Source organism: Mastacembelus armatus, chromosome 23 (assembly GCF_900324485.2).
Source record: "Mastacembelus armatus chromosome 23, fMasArm1.2, whole genome shotgun sequence".
Classification (NCBI taxonomy): domain Eukaryota; kingdom Metazoa; phylum Chordata; class Actinopteri; order Synbranchiformes; family Mastacembelidae; genus Mastacembelus; species Mastacembelus armatus.
Genome location: NC_046655.1, coordinates 2,094,340 through 2,110,141, shown reverse-complemented (window position 1 = coordinate 2,110,141; position 15,802 = coordinate 2,094,340). Strand labels below are relative to the sequence as shown.

Genomic DNA, 15,802 nt, shown 5'->3' with positions numbered 1-15,802 from the left:
AAAACACAAAAAATGCACATAGTCACACAAATTTGCCTTACGTGCATACATATCACTTCCTCGTAACTGTTGAATAAACTCATTTACACCCTGGATGGTATGTCTGAGTGCAGGCAGTGTGCAGTTGTGTACCCTGCAGCTTCCTGTAGTTTTGGCATGCTTCATCCCTGTTGTTAATCTTGCCTTCATTTCATCTGCATTTCCACAGAAACGCTTTCACGAAGCCAGTGAAGTGTATCAGAAAGGTATAGAGAACTGTCCAGACAGCTCTGACCTGCATAATAATTATGGAGTGTTTCTGGTGGATACGGGTGAGTAGAACTGAGAGGCTTACTGGCCCCTGGGCTTATGGGTAAACACAGGCTTAACTTAATCAAACCTATCTTGCTCCTGCAGACTGGTACATAGGTGTCAGTATTTAACACTGCTCATTGCGTCAGTCAGTCTTTTACATGGTGGAGGTTAGACATACCCTACAACATGGTAATTTAAAAGAAAGATAAAGCTATTGCTCCAATGTGGTGTTGTACTGGACTACATTATATTCAGAGGTGTTTCTAATATTCTGATTCTTTAATGTATGTAAATAAGAAGGTTAAATATTAGAAACACATCTAAATCAAACACCACACCATATATAATTAGTATAATAATCAGTAATAAACATATAATTGACTCTAGGCATTTCCAACAATGCCAAAACAACAGTATAAAACTGGGACAGGTTTTGGCATACCAGCAGATGTCAGGGAGGCTAATTGAGAGGTGCAATTCATTTATTTAAGATTAAGAAAAAAACATGAGAAAGTGTGAGTCTTTGTCAGCTGAAGATCTGGATTGATGCAACCCAGACCACAGTGCCTGATAACCTGTTGAACTGGTGTGAGGTTAAGGGGCAGAGGTGGGTCGTGTCAATGGGATTTTGAAATAACAGCTGAAATGAAGTAAAGGACAGAGAAAGATAGAGGTTTTACAGTTTGACAGCTACAAATTGACTGACTCGTGGTCCTGGAAAAGTCTTAAGTGAACACTTAAAGTCAAGAAATTGCGTTGGAAACACAAAAGGGACAAATCAAATCAATAAATTGAGCAAACATTGAGTTCATTGTGATGGATTGTTTTTTATACGCTATTTTCAAGCCCTGCCATTTGATTTTTAGGCTCTATTGACATTAACTAACAAGCCCTAAAACAAACTACAGAAAACACTCAACTCCAGGCTGTCTTATATATTGTTGTTTTGGGCCTAAACAGCACCCTCAGGAAGGGTGACAAATAATTAAAAAAATGTATGGTATGTTTTTGATAATGTCACAGCAATAGAAAATCAATGCAATTTGTAGATTAAAATCTACCAGTTCTCTCCTGTAACTATAGAGTATAATATAGTTTTATCTCTAGAGTAGATATCATTTGTTTCCTTCCACAATTTTCATTCCCAACTTATTGTTGGGATTGCTGTGCAAAGCAGCAATCCCAAGATATGTTCTTCGTTTTTTCTCTTTATTATTGTTGGGATTGCTGTGCAAAGCAGCAATCCCAAGATATGTTCTTCGTTTTTTCTCTTTATTATTTTTTTTTTTCTTTTTATTCCGCCGTTTTTTGGTCGCTATCTAGTCCTACACCGTTCGACGTAGAAACGTCATTCAAACACCGTCGCGTGCAGCTCGATGAGGAGATGGGTGCTTCTACTTTTCTCAGCGATATCTTTCATAATTTCTGAAATATTCCAGGTTTTGTCGGATTTTTTTCCCATAGGAATGAATGGAGAGAACGTTAAAATCCCCTTTCAACTTTGTCCTCTTTGAGCTTTAACTGTGTCAGCATACTTTCAGCTAGAAACACCATTCGACCTTTAAACGGGTCAGAAGGCATTAATCTATAAGTCTTGTATACAGCTTTTTGATATCTATTACGGTTTTTCTTTAATCTCAGTTTAAGTTTTATGGTTTTTTTAGGAAATTTCTGAATTTTACATTGGTGTGTATGGGAGAGGGCTAGAGTGCGTGATGTCATCGCTAGAGTGGGAGAGGCTGTTAAGTTTAGGGAAAATTTTTCTCTCTAACTCGCTGTCACGGCCACAATTTTGACTCTTCATACACCATTTTCTCAAAAGTAGTAGAGATTTTTGTCTTCTTTCAGGCAATGCTGTTCATATTTTTATAGGACCTACGGTTTTTCCACAAGGTGGCCTAACAGACAGAGAGTGACTGCTCAATCTCTCATTCACTCCCATTCTAAAGATCTCTACAATTTTTGGAGAGAAACACAAATGAAGGCTATTTCTAACTCGCCACCAATCCTTCATTTTTTGGAATATCTTCACAAAAAGTGGATCGGTCTCTTTGTTGAAGCCTCCTGGCACTGTTAGTGAAAGACTTATATTGATAGCACTTATAGTTTTTCTGTAATCCTCCATTTTGTAAGGTGAAGTTTTCTCAGTTTCTCCACTCAGTGTGTGTAAAGTGCTGTCACTCCCCCTCTCACTCTGGCCTTTGATCACCATAGCAACTACTCAACACAAAGCAGCTCATTGCGCAATAGCAGCATAGCAGCTGTCTATGTTTGGTAATTAAGAATGACTGGCTGCCAAATGTCCACTGCTGTTACACTTGGTGACCACTGAGTACCACCCCCCCCCCCCACCCACCCTCACCCCCACTCTGGGCATAGGTCACCATAGCAACAGCTCAAAACAAAGCAATAGCAGCATAGCATCTGTCTGTGGTTGGTAATTAAGAATGACTGGCTGCCAAATGTCCACTGCTGTTTCACATGGTGACCACTCTGTACCACCCTCCCCACCCCCCACCCTCACCCCCACTCTGGGCATAGGTCACCATAGCAACAGCTCAAAACAAAGCAATAGCGGCATAGCATCTGTCTGTGGTTGGTAATTAAGAATGACTGGCTGTATAATGTCCACTGCTTTTACACATGGGGATAACTCAATACCACCCCCCCCCCACCCTGGGCATAGGTGACCATAGCAAATACATACAATGCAACTTCCGTTCGTATTTCTCGATTATCGCAATCGCGTCGGTCGATTCAAAACGTGCTTCGGCGAAGCGGTCTGCCTCGAGCTTTTCGCGGCGATCAGCAATCCCAACGCAATTTCTTCAGAAATTGCATCGTCTAGTTATTTTTATTATTCCGCCGTTTTTCGGTCGCTATCTAGTCCTACACCGTTCGACGTAGAAACGTCATTCAAACACCGTCGCGTGCAGCTCGATGAGGAGATGGGTGCTTCTACTTTTCTCAGCGATATCTTTCATAATTTCCGAAATATTCCAGGTTTTGTCGGATTTTTTTCCCATAGGAATGAATGGAGAGAACGTTAAAATCCCCTTTCAACTTTGTCCTCTTTGAGCTTTAACTGTGTCAGCATACTTTCAGCTAGAAACACCATTCGACCTTTAAACGGGTCAGAAGGCATTAATCTATAAGTCTTGTGTACAGCTTTTTGATATCTGTTACGGTTTTTCTTTAATCGCAGTTTAAGTTTTATGGTTTTTTTAGGAAATTTCTGAATTTTACATTGGTGTGTATGGGAGAGGGCTAGAGTGCGTGATGTCATCGCTAGAGTGGGAGAGGCTGTTAAGTTTAGGGAAAATTTTTCTCTCTAACTCGCTGTCACGGCCACAATTTTGACTCTTCATACACCATTTTCTCAAAAGTAGTAGAGATTTTTGTCTTCTTTCAGGCAATGCTGTTCATATTTTTATAGGACCTACGGTTTTTCCACAAGGTGGCCTAACAGACAGAGAGTGACTGCTCAATCTCTCATTCACTCCCATTCTAAAGATCTCTACAATTTTTGGAGAGAAACACAAATGAAGGCTGTTTCTAACTCGCCACCAATCCTTCATTTTTTGGAATATCTTCACAAAAAGTGGATCGGTCTCTTTGTTGAAGCCTCCTGGCACTGTTAGTGAAAGAATTATATTGATAGCACTTATAGTTTTTCTGTAATCCCCCAGTTTGTAAGGTGAAGTTTTCTCAGTTTCTCCACTCAGCGTGTGTAAAGTGCTGTCACTCCCCCTCTCACTCTGGCCTTTGATCACCATAGCAACTACTCAACACAAAGCAGCTCATTGCGCAATAGCAGCATAGCAGCTGTCTATGTTTGGTAATTAAGAATGACAGGCTGCCAAATGTCACATGCTGTTACACATGGTGACCACTGAGTACCACCCCCCCCACCCCCCCCCCCACCCTCACCCTCACCCCCACTCTGGGCATAGGTCACCATAGCAACAGCTCAAAACAAAGCAATAGCAGCATAGCATCTGTCTGTGATTGGTAATTAAGAATGACTGGCTGTGTAATGTCCACTGCTTTTACACATAGGGATAACTCAATACCACCCCCCCCACCCTCACCCTCACCCCCACTCTGGGCATAGGTCATCATAGCAACAGCATACAAGGCAATAGCAGCATATCAGCTGTCTATGTTTGGTAATTAAGAATGACTGGCTGCCAAATGTCTACTGCTGTTACACTTGGTGACCACTCAGTACCCCCCCCCCCCTCCCACCCTCACCCTCACCCCCACTCTGGGCATAGGTCACCATAGCAACAGCATACAAGGCAATAGCAGCATAGCAGCTGTCTATGTTTGGTAATTAAGAATGACTGGCTGCCAAATGTCTACTGCTGTTACACTTGGTGACCACTCAGTACCACCCCCCCACCCTCACCCCCACTCTGGGCATAGATCACCAGAGCAACAGCTCAAAACAAAGCAATAGCAGCATAGCATCTGTCTGTGGTTGGTAATTAAGAATGACTGGCTGTATAATGTCCACTGCTTTTACACATGGGGATAACTCAATACCACCCCCCCCCCCCCCCCCCCCCCCCCCCCCACCCTCACCCTCACCCCCACTCTGGGCATAGGTGACCATAGCAAATACATACAATGCATTAGCAGCATAGCATCTGTCTGTGGTTAGTAATTAAGAATGACTGGCTGCCAAATGTCAACTGCTGTTTCACTTGGTGACCACTCAGTACCACCCCCCCAACTCCCCACCCTCACCCCCACTCTAGGCATAGGTGACCATAGCCACAGCTGACAAAGCAATAGCAACATATCAGCTGTCTGTGGTTGGTAATTAAGAATGCCTAATGTCCACTGCTGTTTCACATGGTGACCACTCTGTACCACCCTCCCCACCCCCCACCATCACCCCCACTCTGGGCATAGGTCACCATAGTAACAGCTCAACACAAAACAATAGCAGCTGTCTGTGGTTGGTAATTAAGAATGACTGGCTGCCAAATGTCCACTGCTGTTTCACATGGTGACCACTCTGTACCACCCTCCCCACCCCCCACCCTCACCCCCACTCTGGGCATAGGTCACCATAGCAACAGCTCAACACAAAACAATAGCAGCTGTCTGTGGTTGGTAATTAAGAATGACTGGCTGCGTAATGCTGTTACACAAGGGCACCATTCTCAGTTATTTAGAGCATTTTACTCTGTGGCTGTTTTACATGTCAGCCATGGTGTCATTACCCAGCAGGCCATGTTTGGACTTTCAGAAGAAAAGTCTAGTCATATATAGTAAGACATTACAATTTTGTGAATTGTAAGGAATATCCAAAATAAAGTCCAGATTCTTGTACAAGGTCCCAAGAGTCTCCTCCAGCACCTTGTCCTTTCAAAATAAAAGCCCCGAAATAGCATTTTCTCAATAGAAAAGCCCTGAAACAGCAACTCAATATTAAAATGGACGTTACCTATTGGCATACAGCTTCAGGTACCAAGTGAGGCCATTTTCCATGTCAGCCATGGTTTCTGACATGGTGAGACTTTCACAATAAAAGTCTACAGTTATTTATAGGAAGATATTACATTTTTGTAAATTGTAAGGAATATTCAAAATAAAGTCCAGATTCTTGAACAAGGTCCCAAGAGTGTCCTGCAGCACTTTGCCCTTTCAAAATAAAAGCCCCGAAATAGCATTTTCTCAATAAAACAGCCCTGAAACAGCAACTAAATATTAAAACGGACGTTGGTTATTGGCATACAGCTTCGGGCACCCGGTGAGGCCATTTTCTTTATCAGCCATGGTTTTTGACATGGTCAGACTTTCACAATAAAAGTCTACAATTATTTATAGGAAGATATCACATGTTTGTAAAGTATGAGAAATATTAAAAAATAAAGTCCAGATTCTTTTGTGAGTTCCCAAGAGTCTCCTGCAGCTCTTTGTCCTTTCAAAATAAAAGCCTTTTTATAGCATTTTCTCAAAATAAAATCACCCTCACTACAGTCGGTATTTCTCGATTATCGCAATCGGTCGATTCAAAACGTGCTTCGGCGACACGGTCTGCCTCGAGCTTTTCGTGGCGATCGGCAATCCCAACGCAATTTCTTCAGAAATTGCATCGTCTAGTTTCTCTTCAACTCCTGGTCCTTCCTTTCCTCCTGCTTCCTTTCCTCTTTCTTTGCTCTCTCTTATCCTCTAGGAGAAGGGAAGCTGGCAGCTGCTCATTACCAGCAAGCAGTCCGACTCAAACCAGCACACTATGTTGCCATGGTAAACCTGGGCCGCTTGCTCCGTTCGTCCAATGAGAACAAAGAGGCGGAGTCGTGGTACAAGAGGTACATATATTTTAAGTTGCATGTTTTAAGAATCGGTGTGGCCTGCTGTGTAGCTGACCATGACCTTTGACCTTTATTAAGAACAAGAAATAAACACTATAACAAAATAACAAAAATATTGTGAAGTTGTTATTCCTATATATATTATTTATAATAGTCACAGCTGAATTAAAAAAGTATATATTGAAGGAAAAATATTCTATTACATCAGTGAAATGCAGTCATTTGAAAAGAATGTTCAGCAAACAAACCACAGTCCAGCAGTCTAATCTAATAATTCATCTATTAATTTCATCTTTAATCCTGATTTTTTTATTTCAGTTTCCATTAGTTTGGAACCTGTTTGTCCATTAAACGCACAGAGATTAACCTTATACTGACTATTAACTGCTGCCAAGAAAGCAAAGACATGAATTTCTCAAAATGCTGGAGCATTCTTTTAAACAGAAATTTAAAGGACATGGATAGGTTAACATCAGTTAATTCTCGTTCAATAAATTCTGAGACATGTAAATACAACAGTAGAAAGATTGAAACTGTGTCAGAGAGGACAGCAGAGCACTGCTATTCAGCCTACCGTGGGCAATGAATGTTGTAAAGCAGGGCTGCCTCTGAGGCTGTCCTCATGACCTTTGACCTCTGCCTGCAGGGCTCTGCAGGTGACAAGAAAGGTCGACATTCTGACACCGCTAGGAGCACTGTACTACAATACGGGCCGCTACGAGGAGGCCCTGCAGGTGTACAGAGAGGCTGTCGCCCTGCAGCCAGACAGCACCGACATCTGGCTGGCTCTGGTGAGCACCAACACACACTCACTGAGTGGCTAAATGCTGGGAAATCTGGGCATGTGTGTGTCTGGGTCACAGATGGTCACCGAAACACCATGTTTCTGGACTTGAACTATTTGCCAAACTGTCCTTCATTTCACACACACAGTCTCCATCACGTTAAAATGTAATTGTCCTCAGAACAGTGGTTTCAAACTAAAACCTGTCCACATACACTTGTAGGTTGACATGTACAAACACACACTGACATGCAGTGAATTTGTCTTTACCAGGCTCAGGTGTTAGCCATGGCCGGTCGTACCAAAGAGGCAGAGAAGATGACCTTGGACATCATATCAAGAGAGGGCAACTGCATCGAATGTTACCGCCTCCTATCTGCCATCTACAGCAAGCGTGGCAACTTTACAGAGGTATGTCTGCGTGTGTGTCTCTGTGTGCACAGGTGTGTAAAACACTACACAGCCTGTGTTCCTAACTCACAGTGATGAATGAAAAACTCTCAGCAGGACCTGGTTTCTGTTACCGTGGAAACTAATCACCTTCACTTCACATCAGGCCAGTGGTCATTTTGAGGCGAGCAGCTGCCACTCACCTCCCACTCTGTTTTCTCATTACCATCAGCACTTGTCTGCCTTACACTTTTGAGCATGTTGTGTTTGGTCAGTCAGTATTTCACATGTTTGTGGGGGTGAGCAGGCTGAGCTGGACTGCCATGGAGCTAAAAGAGATTGAGTGCTTTTGCCTCTGCACAGTAAATTCACACTAATATTTATAACATGCCTTTTAATTCTTCACTTTGCCCTCTTTTCTTTGTCTGTACTGATAACCTAACACTACTGTTTCATAGAAAGTGATACAATTTCGTGCTGTTCACCTCTGTCCTCCTTCCTTTCTGTCTGAGTAGCCGTGTCATTCAAACTCTCTCTACCAGCAGTGACTCTCCTTAGCTGGGCCAGGAGGTAGACTAAAAACTGCAGGCCACCAACCTCTAAGAAAAGAGGGATTTGTGGGTTTATGTTCATCAGTGTTATTTGTGTTGATATTGTGTATTTGTGTGTGTATTGACTGTGCATCTATGCCAGGCTCTGGATGCTCTGGACAGGGCCCTGCAGCAGAATCCCAGTGATCTGACAGTGAGAGCAGAGCTGCATTTTTCTAAAGGAAACCAGCTCCGAGAGATGAACCAGCTGGACCGGGCCTTTGAGGTACACCTCTCTCTCTCTCTCTCTCTCTCTCTCTCTCTTTGTTGACTTTTTCTCCTCTTTCTCTCCTGTGCCCACTGTATAGATTTTCTGTAATTTGTGGCCAGTGATCAGCACTAATAGCTCCCTGTGGAGGTAAAAAGCTATACATAGCAGTGAATATGATCCCATTTTGAGACAAAGTAAATATATATGTAAATGCAGGTAATTTCAAAGGGTTGACTTTCTTTTTTTGACTCAGATCATGCTCATTACTGCAATTACTGTCAGTCTTAGCCTGCCGTCCTTCATGTTCCCTTTAAGAGCTACAGCACAGATACGTCTGCTGGCACGCTTTGAATAGCTTTTTTGAGAGCCTGTGGCTGAAGTCTAATCTGTTTAGGAAGTTTGCACAAGGCTCTGCTGTTGCACAGGAAGTTGTGATTAACTTGAGGAAAAAGATGGAGGACAGAAAAGCAAACAAACTAAAGCAAGATGATGACTGGGCACTGTATTCGAAACACTGACGCAGTAGAAACAAGCTAGGAAAAGCCAAAGAGGTCATCTCAGGTCACTGAAACTTTAAAGAAAGCATTGTTTGTGCAAGAAGACGGGTTCATTAGTTGCTGCAGATAATAGAGATATTATTTCTCTGGCATTATTTCAGTATCTGAAGGAGGAAAAGGAGCAGCCTGAGAACCTGTTTCAAGTGAGGTGGAAACCTCATTTATTTGGGGAGTTTTGTGTCTGTTTTCTGTCTCAAATGTGTCAGAGCAGAAAGAGTGGCTGCTGATTCCAGAATCCTGCAGATAAGAAACAAAAAGAAATGAGGTGCACACATTGAGAGTTTGTTGATGCAAAGTGTTTCAAGGTTGATTGAGAGGTGTGATGAAGAGATCAAAAATCCACAGCAAAACCGAACTGAAAGAAAATAAGCACAAGGGTGAAACTGTACGTCTCCAAATCTAAAGTTTTCTTCATAATAATATGAAGTGAACAATCCCCAGTGCCAGAATGCTGATCAGCTCCATAGAGATCGGTATGAATGCCTTGTGGTTTTTTGCAAGTACAAGGACACACTCTTCTCCCCACCTTTCTTGAAGACTGCTGGTTGGAAATACTCAGGTTAGGGTGCATCTCAAAGAACCAAGATACACTCCTTGCAAACCTCTATATGCTTCTATCAGTGAAAAAAATTCAGTGGTGTATGTCCCAGAGAGCAGTGAAAGCAAACAATGCACATAAAGTTTAATGATGCACCGTGTCCTCCTCTGTGTTCAAGGCTGTTTAGAAAATAGCAGTGTTTCTCAGCCACAGTGCAACGTGATAAGGACCGGCTGTGCTCACAGATTTGATGGGACATTACACTTTGTCTTAGTAAGTATTTGTAATAGTAGTGTAAAGACAGCTGCAGATAATAAGATGAATAAGAAGTACATAGTACATAAGTAAAGTTCTTTACAGAAAGAACAATAGTGAAAGTGGGAAAAAGCCAGGCATTTCATCTATACATTTGTTTTAACCACTCACTATAGAGTGCTGTTGTATAGAACAAAACATCCTCAGTAAAATAACAGCTCATTGTTTTGGCATCAGTTCCACTGTTCAGTGATTCACAGAGGTGATGCAGTGCAGTGATTTAACAGTACTCAGCTGAGACTGAGCCACTTTCAGCTACACACAGGTGACAAATTAAACAAAGAGGGTGAATAGTAGGACCCTGCAGGGAAGGAACCTAATGGCTCTATTATGCTGTGGGGGTCATTGTTTAGGTCCACTTGCCTCCTAAGAGAAAAGGGTCATTGCAAATCAATTCAAAGTGGCTCTGAGTGATCATCTTTATCCTAATGATACATTTCTACCCAGATTGTAGGGTCTCATCCAGAATGACAGTGCACCCATCCATAGGGCATAAGGGTTTAGTGAATGGTTTGATGAGTATGAACATGATGTGAATCATTAGCTGTGGCCCTTGCAGAACAATGGTATTCATCCCTCTAGTGAGTGTCTGTCTTCAGATCAGGTCCCAGTCACCACTTCTAGACATGCTATTTTTCCCTCTCACACTAGAGCTACAAGCTGGCTGTTGAACTCAAACCCGACCAGTCCCAAGCCTGGATGAACATGGGAGGGATTCAGCACATTAAGGTAGGAAACATCAGTCACACATACTGTTGTGCCATACTGGAATAGGTGAAAAATCTTTACCGAGTTGTTAGATTTTAAGCACAGCAACCCAACATGCTTAGCTCATCGAGGCTCTTGCTGTAAAGAGGAAATGGGTACAGTGCAACAATTTGGAAATAAAACTAATGACACACATTACAGCTTGACTGGCATGCAAGAACATAAACATATTCTGGCCATCTGTATCCACACCCATTTTCAACTATTATCATATTACATAATTACTGCAGCTCATTAGTGAGAGTTCTCACTGTGGTTATGAAACACCACAACCAGCAAGAGCTGACGGTGGCTGCACTGAAGGCTTAAGAGGACATTGCCAGGGAAGATTCAAAGTGTCTGCTGATGTCTGTGGGTCCAAGACTTCAAGCAGTCAGTGACTTCATAAAAAATTAAACACACTTCATGTGTATCTTTAAAAACCCTAAATTTTGGCTACATATATGATTGTTATGCGTGTGCTGTTCTGTGTATGCAGGGTGACTATGCAGCAGCCAGGATGTACTACCAACGAGCCCTGCTTCTAAGTCCTGGTTCCAAACTTCTGAAAGAAAACCTGGCCAAACTGGACCGGCTAGAGAGGAGACTGACAGGGGGGGCGTAGACCAGCATGAGGCTGTACCATCATGGGCACAGATCCAGGGAGGATCTGGAGCCCAAGTATCAGCCACCCGGCTTCTGAATACAGTGAACTTCTGGATAAGTTAAGGTGTCTGTGAGGAAGCAGAGGACGACGGTGTCAGAGCTGCACTGTGCTGGATCCAAGAAGACTGACCAAGTCATGGTCCAGAAGCCTTTCCTGGCATAAACAGAAAAGGAATGGCTGACTGAAGACTGCTGGAGCTCCATGTATTTCCCTGTCTGCATCAGCTTTATGACAGCATACAAATTTGCTTCAGGCATATGTGTTTGATTGATTTATTATTCAGCTTCATGTGAAGAACTTTCCTTTACGGCAATTAGACCCTGATTTTAATTAAGTCCTCAGCTCTGCCTGTGAGAATTATTCATGTATTTACATCAGTGGAGTGAAAGTGTGTGTCGTTATATTGAAGGGAATTAGCATGGGAGCTCATGCTTCACATTTCTGGAATGCTATGTGTAACAAAATATTCTGAGCTCAAAGGTCCACAAACAGTAATATGTTTTTGAGGCTTTCAACCACAAGATCAAGGCAATCTGCAATGAACGGAGCTGGGTCAGATGTTACCATGTGACTTAAGATCGATCATCAGTCTCATGACAACAAGTGGTCAGTGCATCGTCTGAGAAGAGGTCAGAATCAACATTCAGGAGTCACCTGATGGATGAAGAAACCGAGGTGCCACAGTTTGTCTCCTGACTTCTGACGACACAACTTTAAGCTGAATTCTTCTTTGTATTTATTTCTAACAATTTTCTTGGTTTTTTAGAAAACTGTAACAAATGAAGAAAGAAACGCAGCCTTTCATTCCATGATGTAGGTTAAGCTAATTGAATCTTACAAATGTGCATCTCCTCATTAACAGGTGGGATTTCTCAATTTACTGCTTAAATTGGAGTGACAGCTGGTTTCACAAAATATGATACTTCCACTTGTAATTGCAGAGTAGTTTTTTTTTAACCTCACATAATGAGGACAGACAGAGAAGGATGTCCCAGTATCTCCATAAAAAGTCTCCAGTTAATCCAGAATGCTGCAGCCAGCGTCCTGACAGGAACTAGCAAGAGAGATCATATTTCTCCTATATTAGCTTCTCTTCATTGGCTCCCTGTAAAATCCAATGAAACTTTTTTTAAGTGTTTAGTTAGCTAGCTCAGGTGTCCCTGAATCCCTTAGTTATGCTGCTATAGGCCTAGACTGCCTGAGGACTCTCCATCGATGCACTGAAAACCCCTCTCCTCTCTTCTCCTCTCCTCTCCTCTCCTTCCTCTCCTCTCCTCTCCTCTCCTCTCCTCTCCTCTCCTCTCTTCTCCTCTCCTCTCCTCTCCTTCCTCTCCTCTCCTCTCCTTCCTCTCCTCTCCCCTATTCTCCTCTCCTCTCCTCTCCTCTCCTCTCCTCTCCTCTCCTCTCCTCTCCACACACATATATAACACCATTGAATGTCACTAACTTTGTGCTCTCTCTTTCTCCTGTAGTTTGTGCTGTCTCTCTCTTCCTCTCTCTCTCTCTGTACCTTCTGCAGGTGTCCCTGGTCCTGGGGCTGTATATTGCTGATGTGCAGTTACTGGCCCCACCAACCTGCAGTGTCTATTTGTTTTTACTAGTTCCTAGTCTTTTCAAGAAAACGCGCATAGCAATAGAGGAGTTCCATGTGTGCAGAATAGACTAATATAGCAAAATTTCAATATGGACAATGAGGATGACAACATTCTAGAAGTCATCAGACACATGACCCCTATGTCAGGAACTTTTGGATGCAAATGTCCTGCAGTGGGTCAAGAAAGTTTAAGTGAGATTAGGCTGTGTTCAACAACCAAGAAGACCTCAAAATCCACCATGAGCTACTAAAATAATCATAAGCCAAAGAGCGTCTTTGTACTGAGAAAGGTGTTACATACTCCCTAAGCAAATTTGTCCATTTGCTGAAGAAGACGGTCACGGTTAAAAGCACCAAAAACCCAGTAAGTGGACCTTTGAGATTAGATCAATGTTTGAAAACAAAGGATTAATTTTAATCTTGCTCTTTTTGGAGTATATCAGTTAATATAACAAAAGGCAAACTGTATAGGTGTCAGATTATATGACTTAATAGAAATGATTCATAACAGCTGCTTTCTTCTTAGACATGTTCATTTTACCTCCATTTACAGAACAGGCTACAGTATACGAGCTGATGTTGTAAGCCTTCTGCAAGCATAATAAGCTAGTGTGTCTGCTCCCGTGTGAGGAGCTGAAACCTGTGGCTTCATGTGTTTCATATTCTCTAAAGATTGCAGTTTGATTGCTTGTTGTGGTGTTGCTGTGAATGAATTTTGTTGTGAAATGACAATGGGATGCAAATGAAGTGAGTAGTGCAATGGCTGACCTGCACCAAGAAAATAAAGTATATGTTTATTTAAATGGTGTTTGAAGTCAAATGTGAACATTACACTGTTTCGTTCACTTTGCAGCAGCTTTTCCTACATTTCCTAATTATCAGCCATCTAGTGAGACAACATGGGTGATAACTGGTGCAGTTATAGTGCAGTTAGAGTTAAAGAAGCCAATAAAAGCTAATAAAATTATCAAATGCAACTGCTGCATATCCATATTTGAGCAAAAAGAAATTGTCTCAGTATTGTGAAGGGGCTCTACAGTTCCACCCATTAGGCCTGCAGTTAGTGTTTCATAGGCACCCAAACTGGAAGACCGCTGGAGGGCTGTGGCACACACGCAGCACCAAGAAAGCATGCCAGAAATAAGAGTTGTCTGGGAAGGAAGTATCTCAATAAACAGCCAGGCAAGGTCGACTTCCTGAGGCACACGGGCAGAGAGAGGCAGCTGTATTTTAGCAGTCTTGTTTTTAGCTTCACAACAAAACACTTCACTGTATCCCATGGGATTTTAGAGGTTTCCCTAGTTATTATTTCCTGTGATGTGGCTTTCGTTTTGGAAGTGCCTGGGTGGGGTCATGCATGAGGCTAGGGGATTTAAACAAAAAACAGCTATCCTATGATTTTCAAATCAATGAGAGTCTAATGATAAAAGAAAAAGAAAATACCTTAATGTCATATGACTGACTGATGTTACATTTTTAGGGGTATATTGACCACTAATACATTATTTTCATTACTGAAAAAATGCAGATGAAGACCAAACTAATCTTCCATCAACAGGAAAGCAGAACTGTTTGAAGTCCCTTTGACTGATGTTTTTCTCTCAAGCAGCAGAAGTTGAGCTGTGAGCACCCACACACTTGCCGTCCTCTGTAGATAAATAAATCACTGTGTTCATTTTGCAAATATTATGTTTTAAAACCCAGCATGACCTAGAGAGTTGGTGATTGTCACTTGGCTTTCTGCAGGAGAACATTGTCCAATGCAGGATTAAGAGGAGAAATGAAGAGACTCTGCATCAGACTGAAAATGCTATCTGGAGAGATGAGCAATGAAAGCTACATTTAATTTAACCAACGCAACCCCCGACATAGCTCTGAATCGATGAATCAGAGATAGTAATGGAGCTGTGATAATGGATTTCATTGTGGCTTCAATTATGGACACAATCCTTTAAAGCCAGGAGACCTAAGGGAAATCACGTCCACACAAAGTTGTTAGGGTTATATAGAAAATATAACACCCACAACAAAAATCACACAAAAAAACAATGTAGCAATATCTGGTTAAACCAGAAAAACAATAGTTCACAGAAATATTTCACATTGTCCCAGACAGTTGTTCAATCAGTACAGTAGGTGAAATTTGTTCATATGTATATATATAATTTATTGTTCTATTATTTGCATATTAGGACATATTCGCAACATGAAGAAAAGGTATAATGTTTAAATCAATCCAGTCCAAAAAAACTGAGAAATTGCTGCTAAAACATTACAAATGGTTTTGGTCATCTGGAGGAAATTTGAATTATAGATGCGTTTAAAGTTTAAAACTAAGGTAGCAGTGTATTGACAGAGTTTTTCTAATTTATTTTAATCTGCATCTCAGGCCACATAAAATACATAAGCTAATGTCATGTTACACTATTAGTGAATGAGCTCATTATATGTCAGATATGTTTACTGTGGTGTTGCTCTTCCCTGGCAGACACTTGAATTTATAGTGCATGTGACAGAACATGAATTTGTCATCAGATGTCATACCATAACATGATCTGGATTGGACTAAGTGCCTTGTCACAGGATTATCTTCAGAGTAAATGCTGCCGATAAATGCATGCGTGTGTGTGATGGCTGCAGCCAGCAGCTCCTCTGCTGACATTTACTGCTGTTCTCAAATCACTGCGACAAAAGACCTCTGTTTAATCGAAATCCACTTTTATGGTTAGAGCCCATAATGGTTGCACAAGATGCCCGCGGCAGGAGATACTGCAGCAATGCACTTC

At 41.9% G+C, this 15,802-nt stretch overlaps 1 protein-coding gene across 2 annotated transcripts in view; it reads left to right on the top strand.

The window, feature by feature from the left end:
- The window catches only part of tmtc1 (transmembrane O-mannosyltransferase targeting cadherins 1), a 103,241-nt gene extending 90,535 nt beyond the window's left edge, over positions 1–12,706 (top strand). Inside the window, exons 13-19 of one of the 2 annotated variants that reach the window (XM_026327408.1) lie at positions 209–311; positions 6,485–6,620; positions 7,270–7,414; positions 7,681–7,818; positions 8,491–8,613; positions 10,660–10,737; positions 11,255–12,706. In XM_026327408.1, coding sequence (XP_026183193.1) covers positions 209–311; positions 6,485–6,620; positions 7,270–7,414; positions 7,681–7,818; positions 8,491–8,613; positions 10,660–10,737; positions 11,255–11,380 — 849 coding nt within the window. In that variant the 3' untranslated portion in view covers positions 11,381–12,706. The remainder of the gene's footprint in view (positions 1–208; positions 312–6,484; positions 6,621–7,269; positions 7,415–7,680; positions 7,819–8,490; positions 8,614–10,659; positions 10,738–11,254) is intronic. The other variant, XM_026327409.1, reaches the window with a different exon arrangement.
- The last annotated feature ends 3,096 nt before the right edge of the window (positions 12,707–15,802 follow it).